General features: G+C 40.9%; 1 protein-coding gene across 1 annotated transcript; it reads left to right on the top strand.

Annotated features, from left to right (window-relative positions):
- The first annotated feature begins 5,150 nt into the window (after positions 1–5,150).
- Positions 5,151–20,943, top strand: LOC134355727 (UDP-glucuronosyltransferase 2C1-like). Its single transcript, XM_063066059.1, has 2 exons — positions 5,151–5,286; positions 18,056–20,943. The coding sequence occupies exon 2, from the start codon at positions 18,082–18,084 to the stop codon at positions 19,693–19,695; it is 1,614 nt and encodes a 537-aa protein (XP_062922129.1). The 5' UTR covers positions 5,151–5,286; positions 18,056–18,081; the 3' UTR covers positions 19,696–20,943.
- Positions 20,944–24,726: the final 3,783 nt, after the last annotated feature.

The raw sequence follows: 24,726 nt of genomic DNA, 5'->3' as shown, positions 1-24,726 counted from the left end.
CTTATGCTGTGGAACAATACTTTTAAACAGGGGTTCTGCGGACCCCAGTTTGGAATCCAGCTCTAGACTAAGTAGCTGAAGTAACTTGAGTGGAAAGAGTTACAAATATCCTAAATTTGTAACATGCAAAATACTTATACTGGTATACACCTCCTCCAACTTATATTCATTTGTATCTATACATCATTGTAACGTCAAGGTTCAATTGAACGCAGGCCCAGGTGATGCAAATTGTCCTTATATTTTATCCTATCACATCCTTAATTGTGGTTATATTTGCTCTAAGATGTGATAACCCAAAATGTAATCTGTCTGGAGCTTTTGCTTTGTTTGTCTGATATCTAATCTATTTTTATCACTTAATTATTTAGTGCTTTGTGTACAATCCCACAATAATTAGTATTTATATACACAGTAGCCACTTTATTAGGTACATCCTGCAATGTTCAAAATGATAGGAGAAGACAGGAGGGGAAGGGATGGAGCCAAGAGCTGGACAGTTGATTGGCAAAAGGGATATGAGAGGATCATGGGACAGGAGGCCCAATGAGAAGGAAAAGGGGGAAGCGGGGAAAACCCAGAGGATGGGCAAGGGGTACAGTCAGAGGGACAGAGGGAGAAAAAGGAGAGAGAGAGAAAGAATGTGTGTATATAAATAAATAATGGATGGGGTACGAGGGGGAGGTGGGACATTAGCGGAAGTTAGAGAAATCAATGTTCATGCCATCAGGTTGGAGGCTACCCAGATGGAATATAAGATGTTGTTCCTCCAACCTGAGTGTGGCTTCATCTTTACAGTAGAGGAGGCTGTGGATAGACATATCAGAATGGGAATGGGATGTGGAATTAAAATGTGTGGCCACTGGGAGATCCTGCTTTCTCTGGCGGACAGAGCGTAGGTGTTCAGCAAAGCGGTCTCCCAGTCTGCGTTGGGTCTCACCAATATATAAAAGGCCACATCGGGAGCACCGGACGCTGTATATCACCCCAGCCGACTCACAGGTGAAGTGTCACCTCAACTGGAAGGACTGCCTGGGGCCCTGAATGGTGGTGAGGGAGGAAGTGTAAGGGCATGTGTAGCACTTGTTCCGCTTACATGGATAAGTGCCAGGAGGGAGATCAGTGGGGAGGGATTGGGGGGGACGAATGGACAAGGGAGTCGCATAGGGAGCGATCCCTGCGGAAAGCTGTGGGGGGGGGCGCAAGGGAAAGATGTGCTTAGTTGTGGGATCCCATTGGAGGTGGCAGAAGTTACGGAGAATAATATGTTGGACCTGGAGGCTGGTGGGGTGGTAGGTGAGGACCAGGGGAGCCCTATTCCTAGTGGGGTGGCGGGAGGATGGAGTGAGAGCAGATGTGCATGAAATGGGGGAGATGCGTTTGAGAGCAGAGTTGATAGAGGAGGAAGGGAAGCCCCTTTCTTTAAAAAAGGAGGACATCTCCCTCGTCCTGGAATGAAAAGCCTCATCCTGAGAGCAGATGCGGCAGAGACGGAGGAATTGCGAGAAGGGAATGGCGTTTTTGCAAGAGACAGGGTGAGAAGAGGAATAGTCCAGATAGCTGTGAGAGTCAGTAGTCTTATAGTAGACATCAGTAGATAAGCTATCTCTGGAGATAGAGACAGAAAGATCTAGAAAGGGGAGGGAGGTGTCGGAAATGGACCGGGTAAACTTGAGGGCAGGGTGAAAGTTGGAGGCAAAGTTAATAAAGTCAATGAGCTCAGCATGCATGCAGGAAGCAGCGCCAATGCGCTCATCGATATAGCGAAGGAAAAGTGGGGGACAGATACCAGAATAGGTTTGGAACATAGATTGTTCCGCAAAGCCAACAAAAGGGCAGGCATTGCTCGGACCCATACGGGTGCCCACAGCTACACCCTTAGTTTGGAGGAAGTGGGAGGAGCCAAAGGAGAAATTATTATGAGTAAGGACTAATTCCGCTAGACGGAGCAGAGTGGTGGTAGAGGGGAACTGATTCGGTCAGGAATCCAAAAAGAAACGGAGAGCTTTGAGACCTTACTGATGGGGCATGGAAGTATATAGGGACTGGACATCCATAGTGAAAATAAAGCGGTGGGGTTCAGGGAACTTAAAATCATCGAAAAGTTTAAGAGTGTGAGAAGTGTCTCGATCATAGGTAGGAAGGGATTGAACAAGGGGGGATAAAACCGTGTCGAGGTATGCAGAAATGAGTTCAGTGGGGCAGGGGAAGCTGAGCCAATAGGTCTGCCAGGACAGGCAGGGTTGTGGATCTTGGGTAGGAGGTAGAAACGGGAAGTGCGAGGTGTGGGAACTATAAGGTTGGTAGCAGCGGATGGGAGATCCCCTGAGCCAATAAAGTCGGTGATGGTGTGGGAGACAATGGCCTGGTGTTCCTCAGTGGGGTCACGATCGAGGGGTAAATAAGAGGAGGTATCCGCGAGTTGTCGCTGTGCCTCGGCAAGGTAGAGGTCAGTACGCCAGACTACAACAGCACACCCCCCCGCCCCGTTTGTACCTCCTACCCAAGATCCACATCAATGTAAGAATGTTCTGATCTCCATCAATCCAGTGTTGCTCAAATCTAAAAAAAATATGATAAACTTGTGAAGAATAAGGTGATAAAAAGACTTGTGGAACTGTCATTGAAGAGGTCGAAGAATGGTTAGACACAATGGCATCATAATATCTTCCAAGAGTTAATGATGAATTGTTAATATAAATGTCATCAATGGAATCAAGATTTTAATACAACAGTGTTTCAAAACAAAACACTGTTAAAACAATTTGAAAGTGCCTACTTTGAGTTCATACTTACAGATTCCTTTGTCAAAATTCGAAGTAAATTTTATTATCTGAGTACATATACTGTAGGTCACCAGATACAACCTATGGGCACACTCAATAAATCTATAGAATAATAACCATAATAGAATCAATACAACACCCAACTAGGGCGTTCAACCAGAGTGTAGAATACAAGAAACTGTGCAAATACAGAAAGAAGAAATAATATTAATAAATAAATAAATAAGCAATAAATATTGAAAACATGAGATGAAGAGTCCTTGAAAGTGAATTTATAGGTTGTGGGAACATTTCAATGATGGGACAAATGAAGCTGAACCATTTGGTTCGAGAGCTTGATGGATCGTGGACAGTAAATCTCCTGAACCAGGTAGTGAAAGTCCTGAGGCTCTTGAACCTTCTTCCTGATGCCAGCAGCGAGAAGACACCATGCCCTGGATGTTGTGGGTTCCTGATGATGGATGCTGCTTTCCTCTTGCAGTGTTTCATGCAAATATGCTCCAGGGTTGGGAGGGACTGAGTCAATATCAACTAATCTCTGTAGGATTTTCTGTTGAAGGGTATTGGTGTTTCCGTACCAGGGTGTGATGCAGCCAGTCGATATACTCTCTACTGTGCATCTACAAAAGTTTTTCAAAGTTTTAGATGTCATGCTGAATCTCCACAACTCCTAAGTGCATAGAGGTGCTGTTGTGCTTTCTTATTGTGAAGGGCCCAGGACAGTTCCTCCGAAATAATAACGGCTCGGAATTTAAAGTTGCTAACCCTCTCTAGCTCTAATCCTCTGATGAGACCTGGATCCTGGACCTCTGGTTTTTTTTGTCTTGGTTTACAATCTGTTTCTCGGTCTTAGTAACATTGTGTAAGAGATTGTTATTATAACACCACTCAATCAGATTTTCTGTCTCCCTCCTCTGTGTTGATTCATCACCACCTTTGATTTGGCCTACCATGGTGGTGTTATCAGCATACTTGAATATGGCATTAGAGCTGTGCTTAACTACACAGTCAGAAGTGTAAAGTGAGTAGAGCAGGAGGCTAAGCAAAGGGCTTTGTGCTGCACCAGTGCTGATGAAGATTATGAAGGAGTTGTTGTTGCCAATCCGATCTGACTGGGGTCTGCAAGTAAGGAAATCCAATTGCACAATGAGGTATTGAGACCAAGATCTTGGAACTTGTTGATTAGTTTTGATGTATTACATCTAGACCCCAGGTTGTGGACGCTGAACTGCAGTCTATAAAGAGCATCCTGATCTACGCATCTTTGCTGTCCAGATGTTCCAGGGTTGAGTGAAGAGCCAGTGAGTTGGCATCTGCTGTGGTCTTGTTGCTCCGGTGGGCAAATTGGCATGGGTGTAAGTCGCTTCTCAGGCAGGAGTAATTAAGTGAGAGAGGTAGAGTTAAGAATCCAATAATATAGTAGCCACATCTATTTGGAGTGTTATGAGAGAGTGAGTGGGATGGAAAATGAAGTGAGGAGGAAATGGAGGCTCAGAGGTATTCCTGACGATTGATTGGAGATATTCTACAGTCATCATCCAATCTGCATACAGCTTCTCCATTACAGAGGAGACCATAAACTTGGCTCTAGATGTAATACCCTGGAGGATAGAGTGGTGGTGCACAGCAAAATTACTAGGCAGCCAAGGTGGACATCTGTCTAACTAACGTAAATACAAGAGATTCTGCAGATATCGGGAAATCCAGATAAACACACATAAATTGCTGGAGGGTCTCAGCAATTCGGGCAGTATCTATGGAGAGGAATAAACAGCCAAAATTTTAGGACAAGTCCCTTCATCAGGATTGATCATGGAGGGTATGCTGATGAAAGGTCTTGGCCCAAAATGTCGATTGTTAATACCTTTCCATAGATGCTGCCAGAACTGCTGTGTTTCTCTGGTATTTTGTGTGGGTTGGTGTAAATAACAAACGGTCTGTTTTCAAGTCCCTCCACAGCAGCAATACAACTTCAATTTAGGCAAATATAGGACATTAGAAGCTTCATGAGCCCAAACTCCTGAGAAACTTAAAGATTGTCACAAAGTACATCTTAATAAAATAGGGTCAAAGTTACTTTAAAAGTTTGTTCATATGCTTATATTCCGAGAAATTTGGAATTAGAGAATCAAGAGGTTGCATTTATCCTTTATTAATATTTCCCTGTCAACGCCGCTGAAACGTCCTGTTACGCTGCTTGAATCTAAGTTTTTCATTGCAGCTGTGCGTACATGTACTTGTGCATTTGGCAATAAACTTGACCATGACTTTGAATTTGACTCTGTTCTGACTCATGGGATACAAACTAAACAAAGTTGTTCATTCTGATAAAAACATTCGGCAGGACTGAACTGAATGTGAACGCATCGCACTCAGTTTTACACAATCTCCAAGACTTTGTCACGAAACAGCTGATATCTGCAGGTCACCTTTTGTCTGCTGAAATCACAACTTCAAAGAATAACTTTCTGTTACTGTACTCGCAAGGTGTTCTTTACCGGTAAGTGTACAATTGTAATTTTATCTCGAACCGAGGTTAGTTTAGATGCATTTTATAACTAGTTTGAGACTGAGTACATTTGCAATACACTTGTGTAGAAACATATTAAAATTGCCACCTCAGGGCAGATGTTACGGAACGGAAATTCTGATTTCCAGCACCCACTGAGCAGGAGTCGACAATGTACGTTCCATGAAGGGAAGTAGTTCATTCAGCACAGCTGATCGGGAGGTCACATCTCCGAAATCCTTTGAAGCTTTCCAGGGAAATAACTATAAGAATTCATGAAATCAGGGCAATGGAGGATGTCCAATTTCATTAAAAAGTTTACAAGGTTCTAATTGGCAGTCCGATTTTGGAAGGTTCGGTCGCATGGGATTCAGGGGGAGCTACTGAGGTGGATTTAGACCTGTTTCGATGATAGGAAGCAGGAAGTCAATTCTCTGACTGAGGGGATACGACTCGTGTGGGGTGAGAAGCAGAATGCCGATTCTCCAACTGGAGGGCGTGGGGGCCCTCCGATCAGTGTTCTTTCTTTCTTTTTAAATCTTTTTATTGAGTAAGTATACAAAAAAGGTAAGCCATATAAACATTAATACAATGTTAAAGTATAATAAAATTCCAAAAGATAACAATACCAAAAAGAAAATACTACAAACAATGTAATTTAAGCATAAGAAACCAAGATAACATAATAGTATACTAGATTTTATATATATCAATGGAAAAAAAGAAAAAAAAAACCCCAAAAAAAACCCACCGTGCAACTAACTAAAAGCAAAGCAAAGCAATGGGCTAACTTGAAACCAAACAGAGTTAAACTTAAAATCACGTCCTCAATCCCGACCTCCATTAAAACAGTGAGAAAAGAACAAGAAGGGTAAATATTACATTAAATGAAAATATCGAATAAAAGGTCCCCAAATCTGTTCAAATTTAAATGAAGAATCATAAAGGTTACTTCTAATTTTCTCCAGATTCAAACATAAAATCGTCTGAGAAAACCAGAAAAAGGTAGTTGGAGCATTAAGCTCTTTCCAATGTTGTAAAATACATCTTTTCGCCATCAAAGTAAGAAATGCAATCATTCTACGGGCTGAAGGGGAAAGATTACTAGAAATTTTAGGTAGTCCAAAGATAGCAGTAATCTAATTATGTTAAATCTCAAATCAATCAGATTTATAACCAAAATGATCGATTGATATTGGATCATGTGGGGATTAATCAAACCTTTTGTGATTTTTATTCTTCTTTATATCAATCAGAGTCTCCTCGAGATTCTAAATATATGAATGATTTTTTAGATAAGTTAGACTTCCCTCAGATTTCACAGGATATGTCTTCTTTATTAGATACTTCCATTACAATGGATGAGATTAAGAATGTTATTTTTTCTATGAATCTGGGGAAAGCTCCTGGCCCTGATGGGTTTACCGTTGAATTTTATAAATGTTTTGCTTCTTTATTGATTCCTTGGCTCTATAAGGTTTTTGAGGCTTCTTTGAAACTTGGTAAACTTCCGGAATCTTTTAATAGAGCATCAATTTCTTTAATACTAAAGAAGGATAAAGACCCTGCTCAATGTGCATCTTATAGACCAATATCTTTATTAAATGTTGATTCTAAAGTTTTTTCTAAGTTATTAGCAAATAGACTAGAAAAAGTACTTCCTTCTATTATTTCGGAAGACCAAACGGGTTTTATTAAAGGTCGTTACTCTTTTTATAATATTCGTACATTGTTAAATATCGTTTATACTCCCTCACAAAATGTTCCTGAGTGTGTTATTTCTTTAGATGCCGAGAAAGCTTTTGATAGAGTAGAATGGCCTTATTTATTTAAGGTGCTTGAAATGTTTAATTTTAGCTTGAAATTTATATCCTGGATTAAACTGTTATATCACTCCCCTGCAGCCTCGGTTCGTACTAACTCTTTAAACTCACCTTTTTTTCCTCTCTTTCGTGGTACTCGACAAGGCTGTCCTCTTAGTCCCCTATTATTTGATATTGCATTAGAACCTCTTGCAATTGCTATTCGAGAATCTTCAAATATTACTGGGATAACTCGGGGATTAAAGTCCCATAAATTATCACTCTATGCTGATGATTTACTTTTATATATTTCTAATCCTGAGAGATCTATTCCTGCTGTTTTAGAGTTATTAGCACAATTTGGTCTTTTCTCAGGTTATAAATTAAATCTTAGTAAGAGTGAACTTTTTCCGATTAATAAACATCTTCCCTTATATTATAAATTTCCATTTAAATTGATTAATAATTACCTTTCATATCTTGGGATTAAAATTACTTGTAAACATAAAGATTTATTTAAGACTAACTTTTTACCATTAATAGACCATATTACTCAACTTTCATCTAAATGGTTTCCCTTATATTTAACTTTGATTGGTCGTATTAATGCAGTTAAGATGTTTTTTTTGCCAAAATTTTTATACGTGTTTCAGGCATTACCAATTTTCGTTCCTAAATCTTTTTTTGATAAAGTCGACTCTAAAATTTCTTTATTTATTTGGCAGAATAAGAATCCGAGACTGGGTAAAATACATTTACAGAAAGCTAAGAGAGATGGAGGTTTAGCATTACCTAACTTTAGATTTTATTATTGGGCTATTAATATTCGACATATGAAATTTTGGTTACTTGACCGGGACATACTATCTATTCCTAAATGGGTAGCATTGGAATTACAATCTGTTCAGGGTTATACACTTGGTTCTATTTTAGGTTCATCTCTTCCCTTTGATTCGAAACGCCTTAAGCAGGTCTCTAACCCGATCGTTAAATATGCTTTGCGTATTTGGTTTCAATTCAGAAAATTTTTTGATCTTAATCAATTCGGGTTAGCGATTCCTATTTTAGGTAACATATTTTTTCCTCCCTCTTTTACGGATCGCGCTTTTCAAACTTGGAAGACTAAGGGTATTTTACGGTTTTTGGATTTATTTTTAGATGGTTCCCTTATGTCTTTTGAACAATTATCTAATAAATATAACTTATCAAGAATACATTTTTTTAGATATTTACAAGTTAGAAATTTCCTTTCCAATGCTTCCTCCTATATATATTTTAGATTCGATAATTAACCTTAATCCATGTCAGAAAGGTGCATCGGCTATGATTTATAATATTATTATGAAACTTAGGAAAGCTCCATTTGATAAGATTAGGGTAGATTGGGAACAGGAATTGGGGCTTACCATTTCTGTGGATGATTGGGGGCAGATTTTACAATTAGTTAATACTTCCTCTATTTGTGCTAAACATTCCCTAATTCAATTTAAAGTGGTTCATAGAGCACATATGTCCAAAGATAAGTTAGCGCGTTTTTACACGCATATTAATCCTTTCTGTGATAGATGTTCGGGGCAGATAGCCTCTTTAACTCATATGTTTTGGTCTTGCCCTACTTTGGAAACTTTTTGGAGAGATATTTTCAATATTATTTCTAAGGTATTAAATATAGATATCTCTCCTCACCCTATTACTGCTATCTTTGGACTACACTCCGATCAGTGTTATAAGCCCATCGAGTCTGCTCCGCTGTTCCATCATGGCTGATCCCGAATCCCATTCAACCCGATACACCCGCCTTCTCACCATATCTCTTGATGCCCTGACCAATCAGGGAATGATCAACTTCCCGCGGAAATATACCCAGAGACTTGGCCTCCACTGCAATCCGTGGCAGAGTACACCACTGATTCACTAGTCTGTGGCTAAAATAATTCTGTTCTAAAAGGTCACTCGTCAATTTTGAGGCTGTGGCCGCTAGTACTGGACAGCCCCATGTTAGGAAACATCATTCCCACATCCACCCTATCCAGTCCTTTCAACATTTGGTCGGTTTCAATGAGATCCCCATGCATTCTTCTAAATTCCAGTGAGTACAGGCCCAGAGCTGCCATACACACCGCATAAGTTAACCCTTTCATCCCTAAAATCATCCTTGTGAACCTCCTCTTGCCTCTCTCCAATGACAACACATCCCTTCTGAGATATGGGACCCAAAACTATTGACAATACAACAATTGTGGCCTGACTAATGTCTTATAAAAGTTCATCATTATCTCTTTGTTTTTATATTCCATTTCCCTTGAAATAAGTGCTAACATTGAATTTGCTTTCTTTGCCACAGACTGAACATGTAAATAAACCTGGGAGTCTTGCACGAGGACTCGTAAGTCCCTCTGCAACTCTGATGTTTGAACCTTCTCCCCATTTAGATAATATTCTGTAGTATTCCACCTTTTATCAAGATGCATCATTGTACATTTCCCAACACTGTATTCCATCTTCGACATTTTTGCGCATTCTTCCAATTTGTGTAAGTCCTGCTGCAATCATCTTGCTTTCACAGCACTACCTACCCCTCCACCAATCTGTGAATCATCTGCTAACTTTGCCATAAATACATCAATTCCATTATCCAAACCATTGAAAAACAATGTGAAAAGTAGCAGTCCCAATACTGACTCCTGAGGAACACCACATGTCAATGGTACCAAGCAGAAAAGGCCCTGCTCACTCGCTGCATCCTACCTGTCAGCCATTCCTCTATCCATGCCAGTGTCTGTCCTGTAACGGCCTGGATCTTGTCTTGTTAAGCAGCCTCATGTTTGGCACCTTATCAAATGCCTACTTAAAATCCAAGTAAATGACATCCACTGCCTCTCCCTTGTCCATCCTGCTTGTTACTTCCTCAAAGAGCTCTAAGAGATTTATCAGGTAAAAGTTCCCTTCACAGAAACCATGCTGACTTTGACTTTATTTTATCATTCTTCTCCAAGTACCCCGAAAGCTCATCCTTAATAATAGACTCCAACAATTTTACAACCACTGAGATTTAGCAAACTGTCCTGTAATTTCCTTTTTTTTCTGCTTACTCCCTTCTTAGAGTGGAGTGACATTTGCAATCATCCAGTCCTCCAGGGTCATTCCATAATCAAGTGATTCTTGAAAGATCATGACCAATACATCCGTTATCTCTTCACCAACCTCTTTCAGGACACTGGGACGTAGTCCATCTGGTCCAGGTGATTTATCCACCTTAAGAACTTCCAGTTTTCCTGGCATTTTTTTCTTTATAATAGCACTCCCGCTCCCTGACAATCACAGACCTCTGTCACACTGCTAGTGTCTTCCACGGTGAAGACAGATGCAAAGTTCCCATTAAATTCACCTGCCATTTCTTTATCTCCCAATAATACCTCATTAGCATCATTGTCCAGTGGTCCAAAATTTCTTTATTTCATTGCGCTACTGATACATGTGACTTGTGCTTCTCCCTCTCAAACAGCAGTATGAATTCAATCATATTATGATCACTGCCCTGTAAGGGTTCCTTTACATTATAATCTTTGTTATGCATTATAAATGTAAATTATTTGGATTATGAATGTACATGACATGTTTAACAGCTCTAGTGCAATTACAGAGTTTTCTGGGCTTCTTGATAATGAAGCAAGTTATAATGAATTCCAGAGATCACTTCGAGAGATGGGCGGAGGAAAGGCAAATGTAATTTAACTTACATGACTGTGAGATGATGCATTTGAATCAAGCTTTTAGTATTGCAATTTTTGAAACCAAAACACTGTTCAAACAACTTGAAAGTGCAAACTTTGACTTAATACTTACAGATCCTGTTCTTGGTACTGGACCAATGCTTTCTCATTATTTAAAAATCCCGCAGGTGTACAATGTTCGATGGCAGATAAGTGAGGAAGCCCATTTTTTCTCTGCCCCATCACCACTTTCCTATGTCCCAAAACCTGGCTCACAATTGACAGATAATATGAATTTTATCCAAAGAGTAGGTAACTTCATGCTCAATCTTGATCAACTGGTGTTTGCAGAATTTTATGTATACCCAACTTATAATGAAATCTGTCATCAATATCTGGGACCAGACACAGACATTCAAGCACTTCCCTGAGGGCTGATGTGTTGCTAATGAGGGTTGATTTTGTATTTGAATTCCCAAGACCCACCATGCCAAATATTGTGTACATTGGAGGCTTCCAGTGTAAACCAGCCCGACCAGCAGCAGCAGAGTCTAAAGAGTTTGTTCAAGGCTCTGGGAAGCATGAACTTATTGTGATGTCAGTGGGGGCATTGGTAGGTTCCTTGCCTAAGCAGATTAGAATGGAAATAGTTGAGGCTTTGCTCAAGTACCCCAGAGGTTATTTGGAGATATGATGGGGAAATCCCTCCCAATATAGGTAATAATACACTACTGACAAAATGGATCCCTCAGAACGACCTTCTGGGACACCCCAACACATGAGTCTTCATTTCTCATGGTGGTTCCAATAGCATTTTTGAGGCCATCTCCATGGGGTACCAGTGATTGGCATGCCTCTTCTTTTTGACCAGTCTGACAATGTAGTCAGACTTGATTCCTGAGGTGCAGCAAGGGTACTTAAAGTTTCAACAATGCATTCAACAGATCAATTGCAGGCACTTAGAGGTGATAAATGACACACTTCAACGGGACAAATGAAGAAACTCTCTGCTCTCCACCGGGACCAACCAGAGTCGCCAATGCAGCGAGCCGTTTTCTGGATCGACCACGTTGCCTGACACAAAGGAGCAGGGCATTTGCGCTCTGTATCCTACCGGCTGCCCTGGTACACTTACTATTGTGTGGAGGTGATGGTTTTTCTGTTGTCCATGTTATTCATGGTCACAGTGCTGGTGGTTGTAGCACTGAAGAATCTTTGTCATTTTGGATGTAGAAGAAAGCAAAAGACTGAGTAAGGTTAACCTATTTTATTTTGGGAGATGTAGTTTTATGATTTAAAAAATTAATTGAAGATGTTTTTCCTGCAGGTAATCCATGGAACCTTATATTATGGAAATAATAATCAGGAGTAATAAAATAGTTGAAGCAGTGTTCCCAGACATTTTTCTGTTACTGCCCTCTGGGCTCTCCAAGCATATATCCAGTGCCCTCCTCTCTCTTTCTGGCTGGTACATATAAACTATTTAAAAAATTCCTTTATATGATGCACAGTTAAAGAGATTGGAACTGCAAATTCAAAGCAGTGACAAATAATTGCAAAAATGTTTGTTTTTTTCAAAGTGACAAATAAAATGATTTATTTATTTGATTACAGTGAAAGCAATTTTCATTCAGAATTTCAGCGTGTTCATTGGTAGTTCAGTCACTCACTGTAATTTCATTGTATTTTCATCTTTCTGTGAGATCGATGGGCTTCATGCAATGACGACAGCCTCTCAACAGCAGGCTGGACACCACTCAGAAGGAGTTTCAGCTCCCCAGGTTTGACATTAAAAGCAGCATACATTTCAATTTTACTCAAAAGAACTGACTGCAAACCTGATGGAAACAACTTAAGTTAAATTCCCACATGATTCTGAGTTGTTTAAAGTCTGTTTCATGCCTCTGCTCATCAATATAAAACAGACATATACAGATGTACTAGTTGCTTCATGGACTGCGATGACAAAAAAAAATGCAGGAAGTTGAGAAACTAAAGAGAGTAGTGGACTCAGCCCAATATATCACAGGTACATCCCAACCCACCATCAGGAGTATCTACAAGAAGGGCTACCTGAAGAAGGTAACATCTGCCAATGATCCCTATAATCCGGGTCATGGCATTTTCTCTCAACTACCATTGGGCAAGTGGTTCACCCACACAACCAAGTTCAAGAACAGTTACAACCCTTCAACAAATCAGTTATTAAATCAACCGGCACAATCATAATCACTAGCTATGTACAACAACATGATCACATTGTACGGCAATGGCCTTTGTTAATTTTATTCTAATTGCAGTCGTTCTTGTAAAAAATGTATAATCTACATTGTTCATCTATGTTTTTCTTGTACATGTTGCATCTATGATGTTATGTGCCTTTGATATTGCTGCAAGCAAGTTTCTCATTGCAATTCTACATATATGTATGTTTGGGTATGACAATAAACTGGACATTGACATTTTGAGTTCATTAGTCTTAATATAATTGCTAAAATAGTGAATTTGTGCTGCAATATTTTCAATGAACCTCAAGACTAAAGATTATTTTAAAGACTTATTAGATTAGCATTATTTGTCTCAAAATCAAAATCTTGAATCTTACAGTGACTGACAAGCAACAAATGTGCAAAAGAAGATAAATTGTGCAAAGCAAAAAATATAATACCGACAACATGAGTTGTAAAGAGTCCTTGAAAGTGAGTCCATAGTTGTGGAGTTAGTTCAGGGTTGTTCCCTAGATGCTGAGGCTGTGCCTTCAGGCTTCTGTACCTCCTCCCTAATGATGGTGATGAGAAGAGGCTGTGGAATTCTGGAATGTTACATCTCTATTTGATTATTTAACTATTTTACATTCCTGTCGGACACCAGAATGAATATAGTGAACATAAATGCAGCGAAATGACTGAGACTGTCTTGAGGAACTTTGCAAGAAAGAAGGTGTCTAATGATTAAGATTCCATGACGAAGGGATCAAGCAGCTGCAGACACCATTGTCAATGGTGGAGTGCAGGAGACTTGCAGAAAATTGATGTCAATGAAACAAAAGTGGAGATTTCTGGACTGTTGTGGGTCAGAAGAGTTTACAGAGGTGAGGAAAGGAAAGATCATGGAAGGATTTGAAAGCAAAGATAAAGTTAAACAACACAGAGAGGTAAAACGTCAATGAATACAGGGGAGATAACTTGACAAATTTACTATCTGTAATAACTAAAAGTAAACAAGGCACTTCGTTCAGTGGTAGAGGAAGAAAGCTTATTAGCGGGCACTTTGACACAGAAACTAAGTGGATGGCATAATACAATGATTTAATTGAAAAATGACTCAGGTTGAATTTCATGAGATCAGTAAAGGAAGAAAAGTTGACACAGAGGAAGAAGACAGTCAATCTGCCACAACATTCTAATGTGGACTGTGTAAATGATGGAAGGCAACTGTCCAGTTAGGCTGCACAAATCCAAGTTATTTTCTCTGGAGCATCAGAACATGAGAGAAAATCTGAGAGTCATTTATAAGATATTGAGATGCATTGATAGGGCACACAGGCACTACATTTCCCGGGGTAGATGTGTTGAATAATGGAATACATGTATTAGGTGAGAGGAGGTAAATTCAAGAGAGATACACAGTACAGTTTGTTACACTTCCTCCCACTGTACTCCTTTTGCACTCATAACTACATGGCCAGGTTCTGCTCCAGCTCCATCTACAAGTTTTGCCGATGCTACCACTGTAGAGATCTATATCTCAAATAATGGTGTGTTAGTGTACAAGAAGTAAATCGATAGCTGGGTAAAATGGTGCCATGACAATACCCTTTCATTCAATGTCAGCAGAACAAAAGAACTGTTGTTTGACATCTGAAAGGAGGGCTATAAGCGTGCTCTTGTCTACATCAAAGGTACTGAGGTTGAGAGGATTGAGATGTTCAAGTTCTGAGGAACAAATATCACCAATAACCTGTCCTGCTCCAACTACACTTATGTTACAGCCACGAAAACACACCAACACCCCTCTTTCCTCTGATGGGATTGTTAATGAAGGGTCTTAGCACAAAACGTTGATGTTTCTTATTCTCCATAGATCTTTCATATGGCATGAATGCTGCCTGAACTGCTGCGTTGCTGCCGCCTTTTCTGTGTGTTGTTCTAAATAACAGGTGATCAGAGTTCAAACCTCTGCTATGTCATATCTGATGTACACATGGGAGATTAGAAGGTTCATGAGCCAAAATTTCCAGTAATCTTCTTGAATTCCTTGAACTCTCTTAATAAAGTAGGGTCAAAGTTTGTTCATGCGATTCTGTGCCTGGAAATATGGAATTCCAGAGTCAAGGGTTTAAACTTAGGTTTAATTTGTGTTTCCCTGTGAATGTTGCTTACATGTGCCTGTAATGCTGCTTGAAGCCAAGTTTTTCATTTATGCCTGTGCATGAGTTATACAACCTCTTCTCCTCCATTTTCACACTGAATACCGACGTGCATCAAGGCTGCGTGCTGAGCCCTCTTCTGTAGTCCTTTATCACCTTTGACTGCGTTCCTGTACACAGTTCCAACTCCATAATCAAGTTCGCAGATGACACCATGGTGGTTTGTCTGATCGGAGGGGATGACGAGACGGCCTACAGGGATGAGGTCCAGCACCTGGCCGCATGGTGTGCCGATAACAACTTGACCTTTAACACCCAGAAGACCAAGGAGATTATCGTGGACATCAGGCATGCTAGGAGCCACCCTCATGTCCCCATCTACATCAACGGAGCTGTAGTGGAGGGTGTATCAAGTTTCAAATTCCTTGATGTCCACATTTCTGATTATCTGACCTGGTCCCTGAACTCCTCCATCCTGATCAAAAAGGTGCAACATTACCTTCACCTCTGTCCCAGGATACTGACGGACTTTTACTGCTGTAGCATTGAGAGCATACTCACCAACTGCATCTCAGTGTGGTATGGCAATTGTCCGGTATGGGACCGCAAAGCACTCCAGTGGGTGGTGAAAACTGCCCAGCGGATTATCAGCACCCATTTGCCCACCATTGACAACATCCACCTTAAACGCTGCCTGGGCAGGCAGAAAAGCATCTTCAAGGATGCATCTCACCCTAATCATGGACGTTTTACTTTCCTCCCATCTGGTGGGCGCTACAGAAGCCTCTGCTCTCACACCAGCAGGCACAGGAAGAGCTTCTTCCCTGAGTCTGTGACTCTGCTGAACCTCTCATCACAGCACTAAGCAGTATTGCACCCATACTGGACCGTCTCAGTACTGTTATAATTGTATGCTGTAGCATTTACTTTTTCTTCGCAGTTATTTTGTAAATAATACAATTCTTTTGCACTTCTGGTCAGATGCTAATTGCATTTCATTGGCTTTGTATCTGTACTCTCACAATGACAATAAAGTTGAATCTAATTTAATCTAATGTACAGACTTGTGCGTCTGGCAATAATCTTGACTTTGACTTCAGTGCTGAGTCAGGAGATACAAGCCAAACAACATTGTTCATACTGATAAAAACATTCGGCAGGACTGAAGAAAAAGTGAATGTATCACATTGAATATGACCCAATCTTCTAGACTTGTCTCCAAAGAGCCGAGAAATGCAGGTCACTTTTCCTTTGCTGAAATCACAACAACATGAAAGAAATGCACACAAAATGCTTGTGGAACGCAGCAGGCCAGGCAGCATCTATAGGAAGAATTTCCGGCATCTGCAGATTTCTTCATGATTGCGGCATCAAAGAAAATCTTTCTATCAATCACAAGGTGTTCTTTATTACTAAGTATAAAATTGTAATTACTTCTCTAATCCTGGTTATTTTTGGGTACATTTTATAACCAGCTTGAGGCTGAGTATGTTTACAATGCATTTGTGTAGAAACATATTAAAATTACCAACTCAGGGAATATGTTAGGGAACGAAGTTCTGATTTCCAGAGCCCGCTCGGCTAGAGTTGACAATGTACGCTCCATGAAAGGAACTGATTCAGCACAGCCCATTCGGAAGTTGTACCTGCAACATCATTTCGAGTTTTTCAGGGAGGTAAGGAAGAGCTTGGATGAAGTTAGAGCAGTGAAGGTTGTTAATATGGAATCAATTTTGGACTTTACAAGGTCCTGTGTGGCAGGTGGATTTTGGAAGGTTTGGTCACATAGGATTCATGGGAGCTTGTGAGGTGAATTCAGAGTTATTTCGGTCGGAAGGAGAATGTCAATTCTCTGACTGGAGGGCTGTGACTAGTGTGGGGTCCCACTGATCTATGTCAGCATTTTTGGTATTTATTATAAATGTAGATTATTTTGAATATGAATAAACCTGATATTGGATATATTGTATGGGAATTCTCACTCAACTGCCGTTTTAGTTGCAGTTTACGTACAACCGTCGGCTGACGCAAATGTAGTTTGTGATGCTATTGTTTCGACCTTTACTAAAATACGAACTCTAATGTGTTTGCTTTTGTTGGCTGTTACCGGGTATTTCAATCATGTTTCTCTCGACGCAACAATACCAACTTTATATCAATATGTCAGCTACAGGGGGCATGGAGCACTGGACCTTCTGTTTGCAAAAGTAAAGGATGCATACATACCCTTCCCCTGCTTGGAAATCTGATCACAACCTGTCCTGTTAACACCCAGGTATTTACCTCTTGTCCAGCGGCAGCCCATGTCAACAAGGAGTGTAAGGAGGTGGAAGCAACACACATGAAATGCTGGTGGAACTCAGCAGGCCAGGCAGCATTTATGGAATAAAGTAAAGTTGACGTTTCGAGACTCTTCGGCAGGACTGGAGAAAAAAATAGATGAGAAGTAGATTTAAGAAGTGGGGGAGGAGAGAGAGAAACATAAAGTGGCAGTTGAAACTGGGAAGGGGAGAGATGTCGTAAATAGTTAGGAAGTTGATTGGTGAAATCGCAGTTAACGCTAATCGGGCTTCCGTTTAAATCATTACAAGAAACTCGGAATCTAGGAGCTGATCATAATAAACGTAAGTTTAGACAGAAAGCACCAGGAGACTGCATTACAAAGAGCAAGTCACTCGAGAAAAACAGAAGGAAATCTAAAAGATTAATGTCTTTCGTTAAACAACATTTAAGCAATTCAGGTACTCTAAAAACCAGAGACCCCTAACTTAATGATAATGGTCCATGGCATAAAAAAGGTTGGGAGCCACTGGGTTAAATGTTTTTGTTGTGAATTTATAATGCTTACCAGTATTTTTTTAACAATTTTACTGCAGACTCAGTGTGATCCGCTTTTCTCAAGATGGGTAGACCTGGATGGAAAGACAGATTGCAGATTGCATCTGCTCTTGGTATTATTTTCATCACACTGACTTCTCCGGTTACCCAAGGGGCTAAAATATTGGTTATACCTGTGGATGGAAGTCATTGGATTAATATGAAAATTCTCGTAGAAGAGCTGAAACTTCGTGGACACAATGTTACTGTGCTTTACTATTCTTCATCTTCACATATGAAGGAAAATCCTGATCTCTATCAATCCATTGTTATTCAAATTGAAGAGAAATATGACAAATTTCTGTCAATGATTATTGAAAGAATTGTGGAACTGTCATTGAAGAGTTTACAGAATGGTGGGACCATTTGGGACCATATGAAGCTCCAAAAATTCATGAAGCATATTTCATATAAAGTTCACAAATGGAATCAAGCATTTGGTATTGCAATTTTTCGAAACAAAAGTCTGTTAAAAGAACTTGAAAGAGCAAATTTTGACTTAGTACTTACAGATCCTGCTTTTGGTACAGGACCAATACTTGCTCATTATTTGAAAGTCCCGCAGGTGTATAATGTTCGAGTGCAGCTAAATGGGGAAGCCCATTTACTCTATGCCCCATCACCGCCTTCCCATGTCCCAAATCTTGGCACACGTTTGACAGATAATATGAATTTTTTCCAAAGAACAAGAAATGTCATATATAATTTTTTTCGGCTTCTATTTGTTGAATTTGTTGTATACCCAATTTATAATGAAATCTGTCATCAATATCTCGGACCAGATACAGACATTCAAACAATTCTCATGGGGGCTGATGTGTTGCTGATCAGAATCGATTTTGTATTTGAATTCCCAAGACCCACCATGCCAAATATTGTCTACATTGGAGGCTTCCAGTGTAAACCAGCCCGGCCACTAGCAGCAGAATTTGAAGAGTTTGTTCAAAACTCAGGAAAGCATGGAATTATTGTGATGTCAGTAGGAACCTTTATCGATTCCTTGTCAAAGCAGATTACAATGGAAATAGCTGAAGCATTTGCTCAAGTACCCCAGAAGGTTATTTGGAAATATGATGGGGAAATCCCTCCCAATATAGGTAATAATACACTACTGACAAAATGGATCCCTCAGAACGACCTTCTGGGACACCCCAACACGCGAGTCTTCATTTGTCATGGTGGTATCAATGGCATTTATGAGGCCATCTACCATGGGGTACCAGTGATTGGCATGCCTCTTATTTTTGACCAGTTTGACAATTCAGTCCGACTGGAATCCCGAGGCGCAGCAAAGGTGCTTAATGTTGCAACCATGCATTCAACAGATCTATTGCAGGCACTTAATGAGGTGGTAAACGGCACATTTTACCGGGATAACATGAAGAAACTCTCTGCTCTCCACCGGGACCAACCAGAGTCGCCAATGAAGCGAGCCATTTTCTGGATTGAGTATGTTGCCCGACACAAAGGAGCAGGGCATTTGCGCTCTGAATCCTACCGGCTGCCCTGGTACACTTACTACTCTGTGGATGTGATGGTTTTTCTGTTGTCCATGTTCCTCATGCTCACAGTGCTGGTGGTTGTAGCACTGAAGAAACTTTGTCGTATGGCATGTAGAAGAAAGCAAAAGACTGAGTGAGGTTACCCTGTTTTGTGTTGGGATATGGTGTTTTATGTTCTTTATATTTACAGTAATTGATTTTTTTCCCCCAGGAGTTAATCCATGGAATCTTCTTTCCAGAATTCATTGAATTTAGCAAAGGCTATTATGAGAATAAATCAGCTGTGATAGATATATTAAATAATAGACTTTCTGCTTTGATATGCAGAAAAGAATTTTAACTACCTGATTGACATTTGACTGGGAAGAAAGGGGATGTAAGAGAGTAATGTGACCAGAGCTATAAGGGAAAACAATGTACCGGAATCTATAGAAATTGATGTTGATGCCGCCAGGATGGAGACTCCCACAATGGAATGTGTGGTATTGTTTCTCCATTTTGTGTTTAACCTCAGTGTGGCAGCCGTGGGCAAACATGTGAGTGTGGGAATGGGAACATGGGAATTCTACCTACCGGCCAGTGGGAAATCAAAACTGTTGTAGTGAATGGCAAGAAAATGCTAAGAAAGAAGGTCTCAATCTCCATTGAGTCTCACTGCTGTAGTACAAGCTGCAGCAGATGAAATAAGGAAATCAAATGTATTCCTATGTTTTCCATTCCCCTTTTGACCACTTTACTCCTTCTCTTCCCCTCCCTGCCCTCATGAACTGTCCATGACCTAAACCACCCCCAACTCCCACCTACCCCCCCAGTTCCCCACCCCTTTTCCTTTTTGCTCTGTGACCTGTTGTCCGCTCCAATCAGGTGCCATCTTCCTCAGGCCTTTGCCTCCTCCACCAATCACCTCCGAGCTACTGACGTCACACCCTTTCTCTCACATCTCCCACGTTCCTGCAAATGTTCCCAACACCTTTAGTGTGTGTTGCTCAAGATCTCCCCCATTTGCAGAAACTCTTGTGGCCACCCGAAGATGATAACTTTAAGTAATAGGGTTACATTTCCACATGAGTAAAAGCACATTCACCCAGTTATATTTTCTGAACAATAACCGTGGGCATTATTATGCAAGTATCAGATTGCAGCTCGGATAAAAGGGTGTTGATTACAGATGGACAGATACGGTAGAATGCAGTTTCTGAGTCGGTTTTGCTGCATTTCCATTGGCAGGTTAATCTTGCATTGTGCAATCCCTTTGTTCACTATATATGTTTGTATGTTTCTTAGATACATAAACATCAGGTCCATTGTACACTGTTGTGACCTCTATGTAATCCCAGCAATGAGGTAAAATAATGTATTTTTATTAGTAAAAGATATATAACTAATTCAGCTGATCTGTGAATAAAGAAATATTCTTTTGAAATGTAGTTGATTTTAAGGATCTTTCATTTCTGTCAAATTAGCTTTATCGCTCATCAATCCAAACAGCAGTTCGGTCTAAAAATTATGCAAGAAAGGTCAAAGTTCACTGTCAAATCTATCTTTATGCTGATTGCAGTACAGAGTAAGTAGTTTACAATGTGCAGGAGAATGTATTTACACGTATCATCTGCAGGGAAATGGGCAGCAATATCAAGTGATCTGAAGAGGAGTGAGCCACACAATTCCCTAACCCTGTTGAGTCACTCAGATTCCATCAATATATTGTATGCATTAACCTTAACATGTTTGCTCAACGCCAATCTATCGAGGTTCATCAACCAATTATCCCTCTAGACCAGGGTTCTCAACCTTTCTTATGCTGTGGTACAATACCTTTAAACAGGGGTTCTGCGGACCCCAGTTTGGAACCCAGCTCTAGACTAAGTAGCTGAAGTAACTTGAGTGGAAAGAGTTACAAATATCCTAAATTTGTAACATGCAAAATACTTATACTGGTATACACCTCCTCCAACTTATATTCATTTGTATCTATACATCATTGTAACGTCAAGGTTCAATTGAACGCAGGCCCAGGTGATGCAAATTGTCCTTATATTTTATCCTATCACATCCTTAATTGTGGTTATATTTGCTCTAAGATGTGATACCCCAAAATGTAATCTGTCTGGAGCTTTTGCTTTGTTTGTCTGATATCTAATCTGTTTTTATCACTTAATTATTTAGTGCTTTGTGTACAATCCCACAATAATTAGTATTTATATACACAGTAGCCACTTTATTAGGTACATCCTGCAATGTTCAAAATGATAGGAGAAGACAGGAGGGGAAGGGATGGAGCCAAGAGCTGGAGAGTTGATTGGCAAAAGGGATATGAGAGATCATGGGACAGGAGGCCCAGGGAGAAGGAAAAGGGGGAAGCGGGGAAAACCCAGAGGATGGGCAAGGGGTATAGTCAGAGGGACAGAGGGAGAAAAAGGAGAGAGAGAGAAAGAATGTGTGTATATAAATAAATAATGGATGGGGTACGAGGGGGAGGTGGGACATTAGCGGAAGTTAGAGAAATCAATGTTCATGCCATCAGGTTGGAGGCTACCCAGATGGAATATAAGGTGTTGTTCCTCCAACCTGAGTGTGGCTTCATCTTTACAGTAGAGGAGGCTGTGGATAGACATATCAGAATGGGAATGGGATGTGGAATTAAAATGTGTGGCCACTGGGAGATCCTGCTTTCTCTGGCGGACAGAGCGTAGGTGTTCAGCAAAGCCGTCTCCCAGTCTGCGTTGGGTCTCACCAATATATAAAAGGCCACATCGGGAGCACCGGACGCTGTATATCACCCCAGCCGACTCACAGGTGAAGTGTCACCTCAACTGGAAGGACTGCCTGGGGCCCTGATTGGTGGTGAGGGAGGAAGTGTAAGGGCATGTGTAGCACTTGTTCCGCTTACATGGATAAGTGCCAGGAGGGAGATCAGTGGGGAGGGATTGGGGGGGACGAATGGACAAGGGAGTCGCATAGGGAGCGATCCCTGCGGAAAGCTGTGGGGGGGGGGCGCAAGGGAAAGATGTGCTTAGTTGTCGGATCCCATTGGAGGTGGCAGAAGTTACGGAGAATAATATGTTGGACCTGGAGGCTGGTGGGGTGGTAGGTGAGGACCAGGGGAGCCCTATTCCTAGTGGGGTGGCGGGAGGATGGAGTGAGAGCAGATGTGCATGAAATGGGGGAGATGCGTTTGAGAGCAGAGTTGATAGAGGAGGAAGGGAAGCCCCTTTCTTTAAAAAAGGAGGACATCTACCTTGTCCTGGAATGAAAAGCCTCATCCTGAGAGCAGATGCGGCAGAGACGGAGGAATTGCGAGAAGGGAATGGCGTTTTTGCAAGAGACAGGGTGAGAAGAGGAATAGTCCAGATAGCTGTGAGAGTCAGTAGTCTTATAGTAGACATCAGTAGATAAGCTATCTCTGGAGATAGAGACAGAAAGATCGAGAAAGGGGAGGGAGGTGTCGGAAATGGACCGGGTAAACTTGAGGGCAGGGTGAAAGTTGGAGGCAAAGTTAATAAAGTCAATGAGCTCAGCATGCATGCAGGAAGCAGCGCCAATGCGCTCATCGATATAGCGAAGGAAAAGTGGGGGACAGATACCAGAATAGGTTTGGAACATAGATTGTTCCGCAAAGCCAACAAAAGGGCAGGCATTGCTCGGACCCATACGGGTGCCCACAGCTACACCCTTAGTTTGGAGGAAGTGGGAGGTGCCAAAGGAGAAATTATTATGAGTAAGGACTAATTCCGCTAGACGGAGCAGAGTGGTGGTAGAGGGGAACTGATTAGGTCAGGAATCCAAAAAGAAACGGAGAGCTTTGAGACCTTCCTGATGGGGCACGGAAGTATATAGGGACTCCATAGTGAAAATAAAGCGGTGGGGTTCAGGGAACTTAAAATCATCGAAAAGTTTAAGAGTGTGAGAAGTGTCTCGATCATAGGTAGGAAGGGATTGAACAAGGGGGGATAAAACCGTGTCGAGGTATGCAGAAATGAGTTCAGTGGGGCAGGGGAAGCTGAGCCAATAGGTCTGCCAGGACAGGCAGGGTTGTGGATCTTGGGTAGGAGGTAGAAACGGGAAGTGCGAGGTGTGGGAACTATGAGGTTGGTAGCAGCGGATGGGAGATCCCCTGAGCCAATAAAGTCGGTGATGGTGTGGGAGACAATGGCCTGGTGTTCCTCAGTGGGGTCACGATCGAGGGGTAAATAAGAGGAGGTATCCGCGAGTTGTCGCTGTGCCTCGGCAAGGTAGAGGTCAGTACGCCAGACTACAACAGCACACCCCCCCGCCCCGTTTGTACCTCCTACCCAAGATCCACATCAATGTAAGAATGTTCTGATCTCCATCAATCCAGTGTTGCTCAAATCTAAAAAAAAAATGATAAACTTGTGAAGAATAAAGTGATAAAAAGACTTGTGGAACTGTCATTGAAGAGGTCGAAGAATGGTTAGACACAATGGCATCATAATATCTTCCAAGAGTTAATGATGAATTGTTAATATAAATGTCATCAATGGAATCAAGATTTTAATATAACAGTGTTTCAAAACAAAACACTGTTAAAACAATTTGAAAGTGCCTACTTTGAGTTCATACTTACAGATTCCTTTGTCAAAATTCGAAGTAAATTTTATTATCTGAGTACATATACTGTAGGTCACTAGATACAACCTATGGGCACACTCAATAAATCTATAGAATAATAACAGTAATAGAATCAATACAACACCCAACTAGGGCGTTCAACCAGAGTGTAGAATACAAGAAACTGTGCAAATACAGAAAGAAGAAATAATATTAATAAATAAATAAATAAGCAATAAATATTGAAAACATGAGATGAAGAGTCCTTGAAAGTGAATTTATAGGTTGTGGGAACATTTCAATGATGGGACAAATGAAGCTGAACCATTTGGTTCGAGAGCTTGATGGATCATGGATAGTAAATCTCCTGAACCAGGTAGTGAAAGTCCTGAGGCTCTTGAAACTTCTTCCTGATGCCAGCAGCGAGAAGACACCATGCCCTGGATGTTGTGGGTTCCTGATGATGGATGCTGCTTTCCTCTTGCAGTGTTTCATGCAAATATGCTCCAGGGTTGGGAGGGACTGAGACAATATCAACTAATCTCTGTAGGATTTTCTGTTGAAGGGTATTGGTGTTTCCGTACCAGGCTGTGATGCAG

Source organism: Mobula hypostoma, chromosome 13, assembly GCF_963921235.1.
Source record: "Mobula hypostoma chromosome 13, sMobHyp1.1, whole genome shotgun sequence".
Classification (NCBI taxonomy): Eukaryota; Metazoa; Chordata; class Chondrichthyes; order Myliobatiformes; family Myliobatidae; genus Mobula; species Mobula hypostoma.
Note: the sequence above shows the minus strand (reverse complement) of the source record. Positions and strands in the feature narration are given on the sequence as shown.

Excerpts from the sequence above, each read along its gene's own strand:
- LOC134355727 (XM_063066059.1), top strand. The coding sequence starts at position 18,082 with ATGGGTAGACCTGGATGGAAAGACAGATTGCAGATTGCATCTGCTCTT.